The sequence below is a fragment of the Rhipicephalus microplus genome, unplaced genomic scaffold (assembly GCF_043290135.1).
Source record: "Rhipicephalus microplus isolate Deutch F79 unplaced genomic scaffold, USDA_Rmic scaffold_16, whole genome shotgun sequence".
Lineage (NCBI taxonomy): Eukaryota > Metazoa > Arthropoda > Arachnida > Ixodida > Ixodidae > Rhipicephalus > Rhipicephalus microplus.
The window spans coordinates 10,426,538-10,446,668 of NW_027464589.1; the positions used below are offsets into that span (position 1 = coordinate 10,426,538).

Sequence of the window (20,131 nt, forward strand, 5' to 3'; positions counted from 1 at the left end):
CAAAGAGGAGATGATTACCCGTTTTAATGACTATGACCAAGACTTCCTCATTGCCAACCATCTAGAGACAACTGTACACTATCGTCAATTTCCTAAGCAGTTCTCAAGCATTCGAAAGTCCAGTGCGAATCGACAAGTGCCTCAAGACGAAGTGGCACATGAGTTTACTTTCAGAAGACCATGCGTGTTCTGGGAAAAACCTAACCACCAAGCACGCCTCCCTTCTGCACAAAAGCCGGCATTTCGAAAGTCCTCACTCCAGCCTACGACGCGAGACATTGCCCACCGACCTGATGCTCGTAATTCTTCGTCTCGCATACGCGGTCCACCACGCGGTTTTCCATCACGCGGCTCTTCAAGCGCTCCTGACGCTCACCGTTTGCCTCATAAGGAAACCATGTTCACGATAGACGAGTTCACACACCAAGAAAATACCCAGTCGAGCCATGCTCCTTTCGCCCGGGCTGATGCATCACCGTCCGGTGCACACACCCTCGACAGTCTAAACAAAACAGAACGCTCAGATGCATCGAACGTCGCACGCTACCAGGCGCCAGGACCACTCGCAGTGAACAGCGAAAAAGAAGCCCCTGAAGAGCTCCCTGTCATTTCTACGGCACCGCAGAATTGCCAAAATTAGCAGTTCAAACCTAGTAATGCCATGTCACATGTGGTACCTTCATGCAGTGGTCACCAATCGAAGAATCGAACAAATTCAGAAGTGCATAATACATCAAGCCTTGTACACAGTTGTCTATCGGAAGCACCCTTAACGAACCCCGTCACCGAAGCCTCTGAAGAGCATGCTAGCAATGATGATGCATTGCCAACTATGCCCGACAAGCAAGACACCAGTTCATTCATCAGCTGTCTACAGGACGCGTCAAACACCGAACGAAATGAATGCCCCATTCCTGAACGGGCGCCACTACAGCCATCTCTTGAGCAGCCTCAGCAAAGCAAGCAAAGCCAAGTTCATAAACCCATGCTACAACAAAAGAAACTGCAACGAGGGCATCGACGAACACGAAATTCAACGGAAGCGCACGCACCAATAAAAGAACATCGGAAAATAAGATCTCTAAACCAAAGACCGATTCAAGACGTCAGGCAATTTCGCACAAAGAAAAGTCACCAGAAACGCTCCCTGCACCTGCTATTACACCGACTGCACCACCACAAAAAACGCCGAGAAAGACGCAAAAGCACTGCTTGCACACCGCAAGCACTCAGGCACTTCGTCACAGTCGGTCAAAAAGCACGAAAGCAAGAAGCACCGGAATTGCACCATTCACGACGAAAAATACAACCCCGACGACGTACGAGCCGCCGATGCAAGGATGCGTTCCAACCTTGCTTAGTCCCCAGAACAGTTCAAGCAGTGTTGTCGGTATCCATGTGTAGCCCGCTCTGTCCGGAACGCAACAGTCAAGCTCGACCACCAGAGTCGTCATAAAAATCACCGGACTGCTCCCTCGGCCTTGAAGATTTAGTGAGATTGTGAAACTATGTCGGGACGACTGTGAATTTGGCCAATATTTTGTTTATTCTCTGCAATTTGTTGTAGCTCGTAACCGGTGCCATCTTTCGGGGGGAGGGGGAATCGTGTGACGTAAGAAGGCATGCAGGGATGGTTAGGAGAAGTAGATGAGGAAGAAGTGCAGAGTAGAATAAACATGGCGTATGAGCCAGGCCACGTCGCCCATTCATCGTAGCGTCACATATATATATATATATATATATATATATATATATATATATATATATATATATATATATATATATATATATATATATATACATATATATATATATATATATATATATATATATATATATATATATATATATATATATATATATATATATATATATATATATATATATATATATATATATAAACTACCACGGTTCAGCTGACGCTTAATTCAAGCAACAGCAAGATGACACCGATGATGCGTCTGTTGTTTTTCCTGTGCCACGAAGGCTGGCTGGCCTATTCCCACGTATTTAAAAAACACCGAGCGCCTGCATTTGTGGGAAATCACATGCTTCAATGTATGTGGTTTGCGTGGTGGGTGTGGTGTATTTATTCTCACTTAGTTACGGCCGGCTCTACATCGGCCAAACTGGACGGTGTTTGAACGTCAGGATTAGGAAACACGAGCTTTCAATTCGAAATAATTCAGGAGCACATTTGCCTGCCCATTGGCGTTCCTGTTCTTGTGAGGCGAGGTTTTCAAGCGTTCCTGTCCTCGCAAAAATCCCACATGCTCTGGCCCGTGAAATAATGAAAGCATTCTGAATAAAGGGAAAAAAAGATACTTGTGTATAAGTGACACGTCAGTTGTTTTGTACATGTCTGAGTTTGATTTTTGCGCTTCGTTGCTTGATTAGAGACGCCTTTTGAATGTCCTCAGTTTTTGTGTGTGTGTGGTCATGTGACTAGGTGAACTAGTGTGCTTTGCGCATGTGTGGTGCGCCTATATATTTTCTGCGTTTTTCCTGCAAATAAATTAGTTGCGAGTTGATGCTCTTTCTCCGTGTGTCTTGCTTCATGTGGTGGTTTAGGCGTCCAGGAGTTCCCTTCAGAAAAAAGACAGGTGTGCGCTGACAATCCATTATCCGCGTCTTGAAAGCGCACCCTCATCATCGACATGTAGAACCAACTGGCCCAATTAAGGTCGCCGGGAAACTTCCCCTGCAGTTTATGCATTTTCTGTTTACATAGACGAAGCCAGTGTCAAAGGGAACATGGAACGGGGGCGCACTCATCGAAACACCACGACGGATATTTCGCGCGGCGCCCGTCGGCCACGCAAGCCATGTTACCTGCAGCAGCGGCCGCGCCTATACCTTCCGTGTGCTACATCTAGCTCTTTTGTATAGCCACTAGACGGTGCTCTTAACACAACCTGGTCACTCCCTTGCTTACACGGCGGATGTCCGTGTTTTGTGAGGGCTCCAGATCGACTGTGCAGATAAGTGTGTTTCCGCGTTTTGAGTTCGCCTTTAAAGTTATTAAAACAACAGCCTAAGCCTTTATAGCACTTATCACATTTTACGCCTTTTGGGAGAGTCAGTCACCGGGTATTGTTCATTTGTGTGTTTTTTTCTCCTGCTAACTCGGGGATAGGGCGCAAGCACACCGAACACGTAAAGTGTTGTAGCAGAGCTTAGACACTTTTGCTTAGAGCAGGGTTCGTTGTACGCCGCGTGTTGTAATTATCGAGGGGGACAACTCATCAGGACAATTGGTGTCAAGAAGACAGGCAGTGCAAAAACGGGCCGTCATTTTGATAACAATCTCTATTTTTGACGAGTCGCCGGCGTCAAACGCAAAAGACGGAGGCTTCGCCGTCATTTAGCGAGCGGAGAGAATCAGGCATGAGAGACAGAAAAGGAGAAGAGGTTCCAGTGTGCTTCGGTTGGCTACCACGCGTCATGTGACACCTCACTCTCTCTGGCGCCCCTTTGAGGTCATCATCTCTCTATGAGACAGTGGAAAGAAGGCCGCCGCTGCTGTGCTAGTGCGAGAGAGAGAGAGGGACAGCCGAGGGAGCCGGTACATGCATTGCCAACCTGTTCCTTCGTGTCTCTTCAACCTTCGCGCTGTTTTTTTTTTTTTTTTTTGCGTCGGGGAGAAGTCTGCACCTTGGTGTGCCATTTTGTCTTATTTCTTTCGTGGTGCACTGGAAAGATCGATGGCCCGTGTAACGCGCGTTCTGCTCGACGCTCCAGCCTAAAGCCAGGTGCAAGGTGAGTGTGCTTATATACTTCTTTCGTCTGTTTACATCCTTCGGCTGTCCATGGTTTTAACACATCACCTAGTTTGCGAGTAGCGAAGAAGCAAGCGCTAGTTTTCGCGGGTTGTGGAGTTGACTTCTTTCGCGCGTCTGTGCGACTTCTCTACTTGCAGTATGCATTCAAGCTACATGCATGCGCCTTTGGAGTTAGCCCAACACCGCCGCCTTGGGAGGTGCTTTCGCGCCGAGGCTGAACTACGTGCAGTAATTTTCAGGCGTCAGATTTATAAAGAATGATAAAAAAATAAAAGTCCTCTTTCTGTGAAAAAAAAAAAGAAAACGTGAGCGTACGAGGAGCATTAGCGCGTGTTTATTGCCCTTATCCCGCACTTTCGATCACGATTGAAAGTGGTTTACGGTGCAAAGATCGGAATCGATTGGTCGAGTGCATTAGCATCTTATGTACCGCTGAATACATTGAGAGTACCTGATGAAGATGTTTCGTAAGCACATTTTGTTCTTCCTTTTCATCTGTTTGTTATATTACTTGCGCTATAGGCCCGTGATGATCATCAGTTTACTGCATAAAATGCAGACGTTGGTACCTCATTGCGATCGGGCAATTCTACCCTTATTCACGAATCGCAATGGAAAGTGACCTTAGCTTGTAAATGCACACGGAAGCCTAAATACGTCGCGGAAAAAAGACCTAGATGGGAAAAACAGAGTGTATTTTGAGGAACATTGTACCAAGAGCAATCATGCGCGTGGGTTGACTGAAATATTTGAAGGAAAAGTTACTCCTTATCAAACCAGCAGATATTACTTCGTAAAGTTGGCAAACTGGAGTTAAGTGCAGCGTTATGAACAAGTGCAAGCACTTAAAACGCAGTAGGTTTAGGACGACTCGGGGATGTGTCAAGTGCTTGCAAGTTTTTATGCAAGTTACTGCATGCAACTGTCTGATAGACATCATTCACTGACTGCTAATAGCTTCAATCGTTTTTAGTTCACAGGCCTGGTCTGAAGGGTCAACAGACACCTTCTGGCGTAGACGGGTCAACTTCAAGCATATTTTGTCGTGGATGCCACTGCAACTTTCACACTGCCAAGCGAGCTATATTTACTCTATATTTCACAAATATTTCAATAAGTCTCCTTGTTTTACCATTTCTGGTTACACGTGAATTTCATTTGTAAAGCCATACCACCTCCTAAATCATGTCTTCAAAATTGATACCTCTAATTTTATGTCCAGGCCAACTCTCCCCATGCACCCAAGCCACAGTTGCTTGGGCTCATTGTGAAGGAGGCCTTTATGGAAGTCAAAATGTCTTCTTTTTATTTTTTCATGTATTTTCTCTTCTTGAACAGTGTGAGGGCTTGTAGTACGAGCTGCATTTTCCTCTGCTTATTTTAAACAATGCAATGTGGCCCTTAGAAGAATGATGTGTGATTTAGACAGGTATGTCTGGTTATTACAATTTTTCTCCCGAGTCTAACCGTTTTTTTTTTGTGAATTTCCAGCATGCAGGTGAAGAGAGCCTGGAGAGGATGCCAGGAACACCTCATCTAGCTGTCATTAGTGAGTATGTCAAAGAGAATTTTCCTGCTCAAAACGTACTTGTTATTCAAGGAAAAAGTTCTTGGAAAGATAGACATGAAAAATTCGAGAACGTGAAGTGTCACTGGAGCAAACGTTTTGACAAGTAAACTTGTCTTCTTCAAGGCTGCTGCCTTCAAGAAGACAAGTATACCTGGAAATAAAGGTAAAATGGAAATAAAGGTAAAGGTTCCGCATACCTGGAAAGAAAACAAAGATGGGAGAACGTCCTCGCCACCTCAAGCTGGAGCAAGAGGGAAGATGACGAGGCGGCGATCATCAACCTTTGGCCACTCCAGCGCTTCTCTTCGCGACCAAAATAAACGGCCTCGTCAACCGTGTACATCCGGGTCTTCTTTTTGCGTAACATATTGGTGGAAGTACAGGGTGAGACAAACCCAACGACTGGAGCTTCACTACCAGAACTTCGCAGCCGCCACCTTGCCGGACTCCCGCCTGCGCCGATCGTAATGGCCCAAGATCCGCCATCTAAGGCTTCAAGGCCAACTCCAATGGGTTCCATGCCATACTACCGTGCCCAACCAACCTTCGGAGGAAAATCGGGAGAAGATGTCAACGCGTGGCTCGGCCAGTAGAAGCGAGTCAGCAAGTCCAACGACTGGGATGCCACTGCTCAGCTCACCAATGCGGTTTTCGCATTACGGATACTGCTTTCGTGTGGTACGAAAACCTTGAGGACACACTGACGACGTGGGACGTTTTTGTTGCAGAGCTGAAAGCATGTTTTGGCGACTCGAGCGTCAAACGGAAGCGGGCTGAGCAGACATGTCTCATCGTGCGCAGCTGCCATGTCAAACATGCACCACGTATATGGAGGATATGCTGAAGCTCTGCAAAGTAGTCTATGCTCAGATGTCAGAAGAAGACAAAGTAGGACATTTGCTGAAGGCATAGCCGAGGATGTCTATAAATTTCTCATAGAAAAAGAGCACCTAAGCTCGGTGTCCAATGTTATTCGGCGTTGCTGAACTTTCGAACCAAAGGATTGCTCCAAAGTTCGGCCAGCACGTTCACCCATCTTCGTTTTCTTTCTAGGCATGCGCAACATTCCTCCCCTCGCGTGTGGTCTGACTGTCGACTGCCGCACTGGGACGATATTCTTGAGTGATCACGTTCCGCCAGCACTCTTGGAAAACCAAGATGTGGATGGTGAGACGGCATTGTCTGTCTGTGGCCACACTATCACACCACCGTTATCAACCGTTCGTCTACCTGTTGTTAGCAGCGACAGCGGTTCCGCCAACTTTAAAGCCAACGTAGAACCAGTGTACACCAACTGCATGAAAAATAATGTGTTGATCCATATTGCGTGGTGTCGATCAGACGTGGACGCGCTGGTTTATGGACTGCCAATGGCTCCACAGAGCCCGTGATGTTGCCAGATGGTTTAAAGTTAGCCGTCGCCAGTGGACAACACGAGGCCTTACTGGTGACCGAGCTTTAGAGATGTGCCAGAAGAGCACCGTAGTTGCAGTTTGGAAACGGCTCTTCGGTCAATGGGGAATAAATCGCTAAGCACAAGTGAACGCCGAACATTAGTAAATGTACTTTGGAAGCACGCGTCTGCATTCGACTTTGCGCAGAAAGAAAAAGCGCCCTTAATCTCTGCTTCTCGGACATGTCACATCATCAACACGGGTTCGGCCAATCCTATTAGACAAAAGCCATACCGTGTTTCACCTTCCGAGAGGCGTAGTATTAATGAGCATGTGAACGAAATGATTCAAAACAGAGTCATTCAAGAGTCGGTGAGCCGATGGGCAGGTCCAGTGATTCTCGTTAAAAGTAAAGATGAATCCTGAAGATTTCGCGTTTATTATCGCCGATTGAATGCTGTAACGAAAAAAGACGTCTACCCACTTCTACGTATTGCTGATGCCATCGACATTCAGCCTTTTACTTTTCCTCTGTAGACCTAAGGTCGGCCTTTTGGTAAATTCCCATGCATCCTGAAGCTAAAGAATGACAATCTTTGTAACCCCTGACGGCCTTTTCGATTTCAACGTGATGCCATTTGGACTGTGCGACGCACCGGCGACGTTCGAGCGATTTACGGACACTGTTCTTCGTGGCTTGAAGTGGAGCATTTGCATGTGCTATCTCGACGACGTCGTCATCTTTGACCACACCTTCAGTGAACACAATTCACCTCTGGATACTGTACTGACTGCGTAAGAAACGCTCGCCTTGTTCTTAACTCAAATAAATGCCACTTCGAAGACCGACATACCCTTGTTCCCGGACACCTAGTCGATCAGGATGGCATCCGTCCAGATCCCCAAAAGACAGAACCCGTTGAAGCGTTCAGTGCGCCACGCTCTTTTAAGGAGCTCTGTAGTTTTCTTGGGCGTTGCTCTTATTTCGGGTACTTTATACCGGAATTGGTCGATTTCGCGTGTGCGCTGACAATTTTGCTACTGAAGAATATTCTTTTCGAGTGGACTCCGGAGTGCGACTCCTCTTTCCGTCAACTGAAGTTCCTCCTGACGTCGTGGCCTGTTCTTCAACACTTCAATCCATCAGCTCCTACAGTGCCAGTGGAATACTATGCCAGTGGAATAGGAATTGGGGCCGTCCTAGTTCAGTGCTACGGTAACCGCGAGCGCGTGATCGCATACGCAAGTCACTCCTTGAGTAGGCTCGAGCAGCATTATACTGTCACAGAACAAGAATGCCTCGTGGTATTATTTGCGATTCAGCGGTTGCGGTCTTATATGAACGCCCTTTTACAGTCGTCATCGACCACCACTCATTGTGTTGGCTTGTGAACCTTCGGAACCCTTGCGGCCGTCTGGCGCGCTGCGAGCTTCGGCTCCAAGTGCATAGCTTCATAGTCTCGTATAAAAGTGGTCGACGACACGCTGACGTTCATTGCCTTTCGCGCATGCCACTGAGCACTACAAATTGTGACGCCAATGACCTCGACCACCTCGCAGCTTGTGTGTCACCAAAGCTTCCTGACCTCAGTACTTTAAATACGAACAGTGAACAGACACCAGACTATCGTTGCTCTGCACAGCTTCTATGGCATGTTACTTCTTTGTACGCAATGAACTCACGTATAAGAACTTTTCCAGCACTGGCGCACGATTCCTCCTGGTGGTGCCGGAAAGCCTTCGGACAGTGATTTTAAGTCCTATGCACGACGATCCTACGTCCGGACATTTACGTTTTGCGTGGATGCTATACCAAGCTAAGGAACGCTTTTATTGGACGGGGTGATACTGGCCGTCGATGTGTATGTGACCAGCTGCACGCAGTGTCAACGCCACGAACGTTCATCTACTGCTCCGGCTGGTCTTCTACAGCCCTTTCCACCTCCAAGCCTCAACCTCTCCAACAAGTGGACATTGACTTCATGGACCTTTTTCTAAAGTCGGCTAAGGGCAATCGCTGGATAATTGTATGCATCGATTACCTCACGCGCTACTGCGAGGCGGTGGCCATACCAACCGCAACTGCCAGTGACGTCGCTGTGTTCTTGCTGCAGCGCGTTATCCTCCGACATGAACCACCTCACGCGACCATCAGTGATCGGGGACGACAATTCACGGCAGATATAGTAGAAGAGCTCCTTTCATTGAGGGAGTCTCACCTTTTCACTCGTCGTCATACCATCTGCAAACAAATGGGCTCATGAAGCGTACCAACCGAACAATTGTAAACATGCTCTCTATGTATGTGGTATCCGACCACGAGAACTGGGACGACGTGCTACCATTCATGACGTACGCGCTCAACACCGCTAAGCACGAGACAACAGGCAATAGCCCCCTTTTCTCGATGTATGCACGACTGCCGCGGCACACAATCGACACAGTTTTGCAACTCTCGACGCACGAGAACCTCTCTGTCAACGGAATCCTCTGCCTTGCAGAAGAGGCGCGGCGTATTACTCGTCTACGCACTTTGGCATCACAGGAAAAACTAAGGCACGCTACGACGTCCGCCACCGGCCTGTAACTTACCATCCAGGAGACTTAGTGTGGCTCTGGCCTCCGGCATGAAGACGCGGGTTATGCCAAAAGTTCTTGGCCACATATGAAGGACTGTTCGTTGTTCTCAAGAAAATCGTAGAACTCACGTACACAGTTGCTCGCCTCACGAGAAGTTGTAGTAGAGCTGCTCAAATCCAAGCAGTCCATGTCGCTCGTCTGAAGTTGTACACACCAAGGTGAAGCAATTAACTTGCCCGGTGGGTTTCTTCTGCGAGGGGAGGAATGTTTCACATGCCTGGAAGAAAAACGAAGATGGGTGAACGCGCCAGCCACCCCAAGCTGAAGCAAGAAAGAAGACAATGACGCGGCAATCACCAACCCGTTGGCCGCTCTGGCGCTTCTCTTCGCGACCAAAACAAATGGCCCATCAGCCGTGTACGTTTTGGTCCTCTTTGTGCATAGCAATAAGCAAAAAAGTTGCATGCACAGACATATGTTGAAGAGTTGCAGGTGTTCATGTAACCATTTGTTTGCACTTGCACAAAGATGCCAACTGTAATATGCGTATTAGCAACACCAGAAGCTAGTATGAAGTGGTGATGCTCACGAGGATGCTAGCCCTGAACACTGCTACATAAATTAACTTCAGCGCATGGCACATAACCACAACTGACGCTAACCCGACGGGAAGTCTTTATGAAAGGAGTACATATGTAACGTTTATAAAATTGGGTAGGCTGTACTGAAACCACTTTTGATGTTTCACGAAGATGAGCGTCTCTTTGAGAAGTAGTTCTGAGACGTGGCGCAGCCTTGTGGTGAAATACTTCATTGGCCACGCAGAATGCCTGGGTTTGATTTCCGCTGGAACCCTGACATTTAATTTTTCGATTTCTCGGGTCGATGCTACCGATATCAGGTGTTTCTTAACGCTCGCGTGTGAAAATTGCCCATGTGTGTTCTCGTCATTCCTCGGCAGATACTAAGTGTCAATCACCTGTGGCACATAACAGCATACCAATGCCACTGTGGTGGTTCTTGGGCCGTCAGACGCAGAAACCCAAGACAAAGACAAGAAAAACATTTATCGACTTCACACACAAAACAATCACAACACTGTGGCTGTTTGTACAACACACTGGCTCCACAACTCAGTCATACAGTCCTTATGTCTACGCGCACGCGAGTAACCCACGCGTCCTCAGTATTCGGAAGTCTGATTCCGTCGGGTGCCACTCAAGCTCCCGCTGAGGACGATGGCGTCGATGATGCAACCTCGCCACGGGAAGGTTGCCAAGTGCACGGGAACTCACGAGCAGACCATCAGCTGCTCGTGCTGAACCAAGTGGCCCCACGCTGTGGCCGACGCAACACCGAAGTCGCACCTTCAATTGGCGGTTTTGCCGAACCGGCACCGACGTGGCACCATGGCCACGATCTCGGTGACTGGTTGTGCTGGACCGAGTCTGGACAGGATCAGCCGCTTCCACTGTTCCGCACGCTCGTCCGCCGCAGGAACAGCATGTCAGGCCCAGGCCGGAACCGCCACTCGCCTCAGGAACACGCCACGCTCGTCCCGGTTAGGTTGGTGGCACCGGCTTGTCCGTTCGGTCCCCTCAGGCCCAACGCGTAGCGCTCTTGCTAGCTGGCCACGCTCTTCCTCTGCCCCTCGCTGCTGCTGTTTGCTTGCTTGCTTGTTCCTTTCTTTTGTGGCTCTCACCCTCCAAGGGGGATTGGCCAAGAAGCTGGTGGTTAATGCAAGTCATTACCTATAGATTATCTAGATTAGGGGAATATGATTACTGTGTTTTGACTGTGAAAGTAGTTTGGTGCAATGTCAAAAAAAAGAAAAAAGGGGGGGGGGGAGAAATAAGAGAATTTGTTGAATATCTGAGGTGGAATTGTTATATGAAATTCTCCTGAAAGTAGAATCATTGCAGTGTATCAGCTAAATAATAAGTGGTAGTGTGGCTAGTAAAATTCGAGAGCTGATCGCTGACTCAGCAAGGTAATCTTGTTGTGTTATATATGAATTCGCAGAGAGCCCCGCAGATGTTCCTGTCGCTGTGTCCAATGAAGTGGCCCCAAAAGACAAAATATTGGTAGTATTAAGTGATATTCCTAATTTTCCGAATAAAATTTCGAAGCAGTTTTTTCTTTAATTTTTGAATCGGTGACATGTGATAAGAAAATGTTTGATATGTTCAGGTTCGTTACAGCTTGAGCAAAGAGGGGATGGCACCAGACCAGACCTGTTTAAGTAGAAATTAAGAGGTGGTACACGGCAACGTAATTTCGTTATCAAGACTTCCAATTTACGCGTGGGACACCATTTATTATTCCATGTGAAGTGCAGGTGCGAGAAATCTGGATTCTGTATCATGATTTTTGATGAGTCTTCAAGAATGGAAAGTTTTCTAAACCTCGCTGCTGTTACATAAGCTGTAGGAGGCATGATTGGCACAATCGGAAGATCAAAAGAAATTTGCGCAAGTGTGTCAGCCATCTCGTTTATAAATATACTACGATGGCCTGGCACCCATATCATTGGCACTAGACGAATGTTTGCTGGGATTAATGATTTAAAAATTTCTAGTACTGCTGATGTCGACGACGATGATAAGAATGAACACACGGAATACGAGTCAGACACTATCACAGCTGTCGAATGAGTCCCAGACAGTTTACGAATAGCTAGTATAACAGCCAATAATTCCGCTTCAAATATTGGTGTATAATCTGGGAGGCGTAATGAAACTGACCAGAATAATGAGAGAGAAGAAATACCCACACCTGCCTTCTCGCCACTCATAGATGCATCTGTTGCAATTACTATATTAGTACCTAGTTGAGACAGGTGTTGTTCTAATAAACCAATCAAATATTTAGAGGGCAAGTGTTTAGCGTTCATGGGGAAGATATCGTCAAATTTTATTTGCACTTGGCCGATCGGTTTGCCAGATGGTGTGATCTCGAATATATTAACATTTAAAGCATCTGGAAGTGTTTGAACAAATAGCACTTGGGGTTTATATACACGGGACCAATGCTCATTGAAAAAGACACCAGGCTCGGCAAAGAATACAAACTGTCGTCTTCTTAAAGTTGATTCAGAAAATTTTAAATAGGTGTTTGCTGTTGAAATACGAAATGAGCAAGCAAGGGTAGGTATTCGAGCTTTTTGATACAAAACATTGTTAGCTGTGAATTTTGGCACACCTAAACAACTACAAAGGGCCTCCCGCTCTAAGAGAATGAGGGGGTTTATTTTGTATGCTGGTCCACCAGAGCTGCTGTTGTTGTTGTTGTTGTCGTCGTCGTCGTCGTCGTCGTCGTTGTTGTTGTTGTTGTTCACCTATTGATAGTGGCGCATATCCACAATGGGGGATTGGCCAAGAATCAAGTGGTTGTTCCGAAGCTTACGCGCTCACGTTCGTCTGACCCCGCTTTCTCGTCTTCATTTGCGTCAAAACTTTCAGTTTCGGTTTCTTACTACAGGCACATACCCACCCGTGGGTATGTGCCTGTCTGGCGGGAAGTGTCTATGTGTCTGGCGGGAAGCAGTTATGCTTCACATATGCTGGAAGCACATATGCTGGAAGCAGTTATGAGGCAAGTGAGCGCTAAACTCTCAACTAAAACTAATAGACGAAACTGTGTGATACTTTTGGCCGGTCTAAACGATGTCTTGAATGAGGAATCGGTAGGTCAGGCGACCACATTGGCGAAAGGGGTCGATGACATGCGCACCGTTTCCCTTCAGGTACAGGTAGTGGGTTGCATCGTACCAGAGGTCGCGGTGCGTGACAGCAACCTGCAAAGCACGGTTGTCGACGCGAACAATAGGATATGGCAGATGATTCTAGATGAAGGCTTTGAGGTAGCTGAAATAAACAGAGAGGTACATAGGTGGGGTCGTTTCAAACGAGTCAGAGTTCACTTTTATGGGAGGCTAGGTCATGAGGTAGGTTGGTGACTCGCAGGAGACGCAGTAGCTTTTTTGGGAAGCGTCTGAGCCCTTCGGTGTCCAGGTTAGCTAGTAACGAGGGAAACAACCAGGGAAACTCTTTGACAGGTGGTATAGATAGATATGATTCCAAAGTGGCACCAATATCTAAGACATGTAGCGTACGAAGGAGAAATCGATGTAGGAAAGAAGGCCAATTAAATTCACACGTAGAGTATATGTCCAGGGTGGCAAGAATAGGTTGAAGTAAGGAGATATAGAAGAACAGCTAAGGGAGATGAAGCTGATGGTATATGGTTTTGTATCTTAGGGACATGGCACAACCACCTAGCAATCTGGACTGCGAATAAGTATATGATAATAGAACAGAAAACAGCAGAAATAGGGTGGTATTGGAGATTTTAATTATAAAAGTACAGACTGGAAAAGAATAAAGCAGGAGTGCAGGGAACATTTATGGCTAAAAAAGAAAGTGGCTGGGAAGATGACGCTCCTTGTTTTTGTATACTTGCCGAACGTAAATGATGCAACGCATAGAAAAAGACATTGATGAACTAAGAGAAGAGTGCGATGTAATTATATTAGTAGATATGATTGTGCACATAGAAGATATGGATGGATATACTGACCCACCTGGTGGAATGCTAAAGGATTTGTATGAAAAGCATGATTTAATCATTTGCAATAATTCCGAGAAGTGCGAAGGGCAGGTACAATGGAGGTGGAAAGGCTGCAGTAGACGATATATTATGCAATGATGTCAGTTAGGTTGTATGATCGGCTATGGATGATGAACATAGGTGAGTATGGGTCCAGAAGCTCAGGTAGCGATCACAAACGTATCAAGCTGAGTTTTCGTAGAGAAATGAAAATGAGGAGGAGGCATCATTAGCATCTACGTGGTAATATTTATCCCGAAAGGCAAATAAAAATAGCAACTAAAAGACAAAGAAAATAATCACCGAGGATACTAAAACAGAGTGGACGTACACAAGTCTAACTCAATTATTTGATTTAAAGTTTGCTAAGGTACGACTGAAATCAACCAGGGAAAAAGACACAAACCCAGGAACTGGTGGGATGAGGAACTTAGAGCAATAGTAAGGCGTCAGGAAGCCTACAGAGAACATAGGTATTCTAAACAGAAGAGTGAACTGGAAGATGATGTCTAACGAAAATAGGATAACTTTTTGAGCAGCGGAAGGGAAGCGTCCAATTTGATCAGTGGAAGGAGTAGAAGAAACAGGGCTGAATGAATGGGGGAAGTAAACAAAAAGGTTAGAAATGCAGCTGCAAAGTTTTGAAACCATCTCAATGCCCTGCGTAATAATACAAGCGTGAAACAGAGTTTTATAACTACAGTTTAAGGCGTTAGGCTAGAAGGGGATGAGGCAATGCAATATATATGAACAACGATGACGGAAAAATTTAAACACCATGGAAGCGCTGCATGCACCATACCGGATGAAGGCAGTGGCTCCACTGGAACGAGAGTGGGAAAGGGCAGAGAAGAGGGTTCTTAATAGCACATCAACAAGCGCTGACGACATCCCAATTACGGCAATAAAGAAACAAGAACAAAAGTCTAAACAAGCATCAAGAGAGGCAGCGAGGAAAGCAATGATAGAAAGTGAAGCCCCCAATGGTTAGAAGCTATGCAGGATGATCATGATCTATAAAGGAAACGGAGACAACGCAGATATAAACAGTGGCATCAGTAGTTTACAGGCTAGTGATGCAGATGTTAAAGGAAGGCCTGCTGGGAGAACTACAAAAATGGTTCCGTAAAAGAATCAGGTTGGAGGACAATCTGTTGTTGATACATTGTACTGAATAGCGGGAAAAAAAACACAGATCTCTGTGGCTAGCATTTTCAGATATCAAGGGAGCTTACGAATTGTGATTCAAGAAGATTTGGGGGGAATACTGGACACACTAAATGTGAAAGATGGAATAATGCATCATCTAAGGGATACTTCTAATAGTGACAAGGTAGTGATAAAATGGGAAGCTCAGGTATCTGAATGTTTAGAAATACAACGCGCGCTTCGTTACGGATGCCCCTTCTCACCTTTGTTATTTATGCTGTATCTACTAGGACTATAGGCCACATTAGCGGGGAGTCAAATAGGCTTCAGCCTCTTTTTTACCAAGCAAGGAAAACACGTTGAACAATCATTACCAGCATTGATGTATGCAGATGATATAGCATTAATAGCCGATAACAAAGAAGATATTCAGGGATTGATAGATGTAGCAAGGCTCAATAAGCGCCACGTCACTGTTTGTACCTTTAGTGCGCATGCCTGGCGGCGGCACTAGTTGTGTATATATACTCGTTCTTCTTCCGGCAATAAAGTTGTTCATTGCCTGAAGCCGACTCGCACACATGGTGGCAGCGGTTTCCCGTCACTATGTCGGGTCCGTCAACCCTGCTTACCCCACCCAAGCCACTGGACCCGTCGACAGACGCATGGCTTGCATGGAAGACATGGAAAAGTGAGTTCACTTTGTTGTCCACCGCTACCCAGTTGAGAAAGCAGCCTAAAGAAGTACAAGCAGCAACGTTACTCGTAAGAGTCGGCGAAGAAGGTAAGAAGGCTTACAACACCTTCAAATTCAAAGATGATGCAGACAAAAACAACGTCGAGACGTTGCTCGAAAAGTTTGAGGAATTCTACAAGCCAGTGACTAACCTGACGTTTAATGAATTCCGCTTCGGATCAAGGAACCAAAGGCCAGGGGAGAGTTTCAATGACTGGCTAACCGATCTCCAGCTTTTAGCGAAGAACTGCGAGTTCGGGGACCTAGAAGACCATTTGCTTCGCAGCCGGATTATTCTGGGATTGAGAGATAAACGCTTGCAAGAAAAGCTTATCGCCGAGAATCCGTCGTACAGCAGGACCGTCGAAATGTGTCGCGCCCAAGAAATTGGGAAGGAGCAGTTTAAGGAAATTAATGAAGGCACAGAAGCAGCAAGCGCCGCAGTTGTTCAGGCCGTCAGCACCTAAAAGCATCACTGTAGTCGGTGCGGTTATAGCGCGCACGGTAACGCAAGGTGCCCGGCTACAGGAAAAACCTGCAAAAATTGCGGGGGGCGTAATCATTTCGATCAAGCATGTAGATCGTCGGTGCGGCGACAAAACAGAGGCGTGAAAAGAGAGCTGCACGAACTACAAACGGATGAAGAAAATTTTTTCTTGGAAGCTTTGACCGTATGCGCAGTCGCAGCGGGAGATAACTGGACTGCAGCAGTTGACATCGAAGGCTGCCAATTCACGTGTAAGCTAGACACGGGTGCTAACTGCTGCGTAATTTCAAGCAAAGACTCAAAAAAGCTTAGCAATGGGCCCCTGCAAACCTGCCACGCGACCCTGACCGCCTTCTTCGGCCATAAGACCCCAACGACAGGAAAAATTCGGCTGCGCCTACGTGCTAACAGCAAAGAGCACGAAGAAACTCTTTTTGTGGTCGAACAAAATGTGCCTGTGACTCTAAGTGGATTAGTGGCGGAACGCCTAGGATTTATTTGCCGCGTGCAAAGTGTTCACGTCCAACAGTTGTACCCAGCGGCTCAACCTTTCGCAGAAGTCTTCAGTGGACTGGGACAGCTGAAAGGCGAAGAGTACGCAATGAAGTTTAAGCCTGGAGCCATTGGAATCGTCGTGCCAGCCAGGCGAAATCCCGTGGCCCTTCAGGAAAGAGTCGAGGAAGAGCTCAAGCGTATGGAAGAACAAGGCGTGATAACTAAGACAGAGGTTCGCTACCTTGGGCACGTGCTCACTGCCGAAGGCTTGCGTGTGGACCCACAACGTGTACAGGACATTTTGGAAATGCCGACACCAAAGAACTGTAAGAAGCTACAAGTCTTTTTGGGCATAATGAACTTTGTACAGCGTTTTATTCCAAACATGTCTGAGGTCACAGCACCACTTCGTACTTTGCTGCGGAAAGACACTGCATGGGTCTGGACGGAGGTGCAGCCAGAAAGTTTTCTTAGACTGCGTGAGGCTCTGATACAAGCGCCAGTACTCCGGTATTTTGATTCCAGTAAACCGGTGACCTTATCGGTGGATGCGAGCCAGCTGGGGGTGGGCGCTGTCCTAATGCAGGATGCGCAGCCCGTCGCATTTACGTCACGGACACTTACGGAAGCGCAGACAAGATACGCACAGATAGAGAAGGAAACACTTGCTATTGTACATGGGTGCACTAAATTTCATGACTACATGTTCGGACAGCATGCAGTGACTGTGGAAAGTGACCACCGTCCCTTAGTAGCGATATTCAGTAAGCCGTTGTATCATTTAGAAAATTGAAATTGCTCCAGCCACAGTTCAAAAAGAGCCCGACGTTTCGAGACCGACTCGGTCCCTTCCTCAGGGGGTGACTGTCTTGGTCATGGAAGTGTCGTCGCGTCGTGTTCTCTCACCAAGACAGTCACCCCCTGAGGAAGGGACCGAGTCGGTCTCGAAATGTCGGGCTCTTTTTGAACTGTGGCTGGAGCAATTTCAATTTTCTACACTTTTCTACCCAGCCAGACAGATTGCTGTCAAAATGTTTACGTTTAAGCCGTTGTATCAGTGCCCACTGCGGTTACAACGCATGCGCCTTACTCTACCTTGTTACCCCATCCATGTGACTTACAAACCGGGCAAAGAACTATTCCTAGCTGATGCTTTGTCAAGGTTTCCGAGCAAAGCATGCATGCCAGAAGACGAGCAGTTTCAGGTCAATGTTCTTCAATGTATTTCAGCCTCTGCACGCGCGCTGCAAGACTTGCTTCAAGCCACCAATGAGGACTCGACCCTGAGCAAGCTCCGCGAATACGCAAGTACAGCATGGCCGCTTCACAAGCAAGACGTCCCCGAGCCACTTCGGACGTACTGGGAGTACCGGGACGAGATACACGAACAGGACGGCCTCGTATTCCGGAGTAACAAGGTAATCGTGCCACAATCGAAGACATCAGAAATGATGAGTACTCATCACTCAGCGCATGTGGGAGTCGAAAAAATGAAGGCCAGGGCAAGAAACGTGATGTTTTGGCCGAATATGGCGGGCAACATCGAGCAGTTCTGCAAAGCTTGCAAAGTATGTCAAAAGCATAAACCTCAGAACCCTAAGATGCCACTTTTGAGTCACGAGGTACCCTCGCTACCATGGCAAGTTGTCGGCATAGATTTGTTCTGTTTCGAAGGCCGAGAGTTCGCCGTCATTGTCGACTTCTACTCGTTCTTTGAACTACGAGAGTTTCGGACGACAACGGCGAGCTCGCTTAAAATATGGTGTTCAGAAATTTTTTCCGTCCATGGCTTGCCACTTAAGTTGTGCAGTGATAATGGCCCGCCTTTTAGCAGTCATGAGTTCAAGGAGTTTCTGAACACTTTGGGCATTGCTCACGTAACCTCAAGCCCCTACCACCCGCGGTCAAACGGCATGACGGAAAGAGAGGTCTAGGAGGCAAAAAAGCTTTTTAAAAAGTGCTCATTGAAAATACCCGTGTTTCAAATGGCTTTGCTTGAGTGGCGCAATACTCCACGTGATGATTTGCTCCAGTCCCCTGTGCAGAGGCTGATGGGACGCCAGACTAGAACTCTGCTACCGGTGCCTACCAGCCATTTGGAACCGAGGACCATTCCACCGAAAGTGGTACAGGGCCGCCTTCAAGAAATACGGCAACGACAGAGGACCTACTACAACCGCGGTAGCAGAACACTACCGCCTGTGAAGCCAGGCCAGCAGGTCACCGTATATGATACAAACCAGCGGACCTGGGCGCCTGCAGTCTTCATCAGACCGTTCGGGGAAACCCACTCGGCCATCGTTAAAACAGAAGACGGCCGGGAACTTCGGCGCACAAGAGAGCATCTCCGCTTGCTAGAACCGCAACCAGAATCAAACCAGCCAGAAGCGAGCCTTGTCCCTCCAAACGGGGCGTCCTCAACGGCCCCTACAGAACTACGGCGAAGCACAAGGCAACGATGCGAGCCCTGTCGGTACCCTCTACCTGAGAGGCGCTAACCAGGTGTTAACTGCCCCGTAAAAAGGGAAGATGTAGCAAGGCTCAATAAGCGCCACGTCACCGTTTGTACCTTTAGTGCGCATGCCTGGCGGCGGCACTAGTTGTGTATATATACTCGTTCTTCTTCCGGCAATAAAGTGGTTCATTACCTGAAGCCGACTCGCACACAATAGACATCTGCGGTAATAAGGTAAATAGGCTGAATTGGAGGATCGTTGGGGGAAATTGGCAATTGTTATTTTTAATGATAACGAAGGCAAGGAGCATAAGATACAGGGAGTGGTGTTCGAGATATGGGATAAATAAAAACTTCAGCAGATGCCACGTACATTGGAATCGACATTATGCGAAGCATGCGGAAGGAAGGTGACCGTGTTGCCATTTTTAATTGAGCGACACTTCATGAAATGATGCTAAATAATGTACAAATGTTGCACGCACCGACATATGTTGAATAGTTGCAAATTTTTATATAGGCAGTTGTCTGCATTTGCGCGAAGATGTCAGCTGGAACATGCGTATTAGCAACACCAGAAGCTGATATAAAGCGCTGATGCTCACGAAGGTGCAAGTCCTGGACACTGCTACATGAATCAAGTTCAGCGCAAGGCACCTAACCACAATTGACGTTAACCCGACGCGACAGCTGTACCGAAGGAGTACATACGTAATGTTTATAAAATTGGATAGGCGGCATGGCAACTACTATTGGCGTTTCACGTAGATTGGCGTCTAATTGAAAAGTCGTTTCGTGACCTGGCGTAGCTCTGTGGTAAAATGCTTCATTGCCAAGTTGAATGACTGAGTTCGGTTCCAGCTGAGACGCTAACA

General features: G+C 47.0%; 1 protein-coding gene across 5 annotated transcripts; it reads left to right on the forward strand.

Annotated features, from left to right (window-relative positions):
* Positions 1–3,592: 3,592 nt before the first annotated feature.
* LOC119166677 (uncharacterized) lies at positions 3,593–19,454 on the forward strand. Of its 5 annotated transcripts, none has more exons than XR_012888793.1 (5): positions 3,593–3,759; positions 5,274–5,335; positions 11,349–11,410; positions 18,032–18,219; positions 18,835–19,454. XR_012888793.1 is itself a non-coding variant. In XM_075883380.1 (4 exons), exons 2-4 carry the CDS (start codon positions 5,301–5,303, stop codon positions 19,297–19,299), a joined length of 558 nt encoding a protein of 185 aa, XP_075739495.1. In that variant the 5' UTR covers positions 3,606–3,759; positions 5,274–5,300; the 3' UTR covers positions 19,300–19,454. The 5 variants fall into 5 exon arrangements, 2 of the variants coding, with proteins under 2 accessions (XP_075739495.1, XP_037273893.1); XR_012888792.1 differs by having other exon boundaries at positions 3,599–3,759; positions 5,274–5,331; XR_012888794.1 differs by lacking the exon at positions 11,349–11,410 and having other exon boundaries at positions 3,596–3,759.
* The last annotated feature ends 677 nt before the right edge of the window (positions 19,455–20,131 follow it).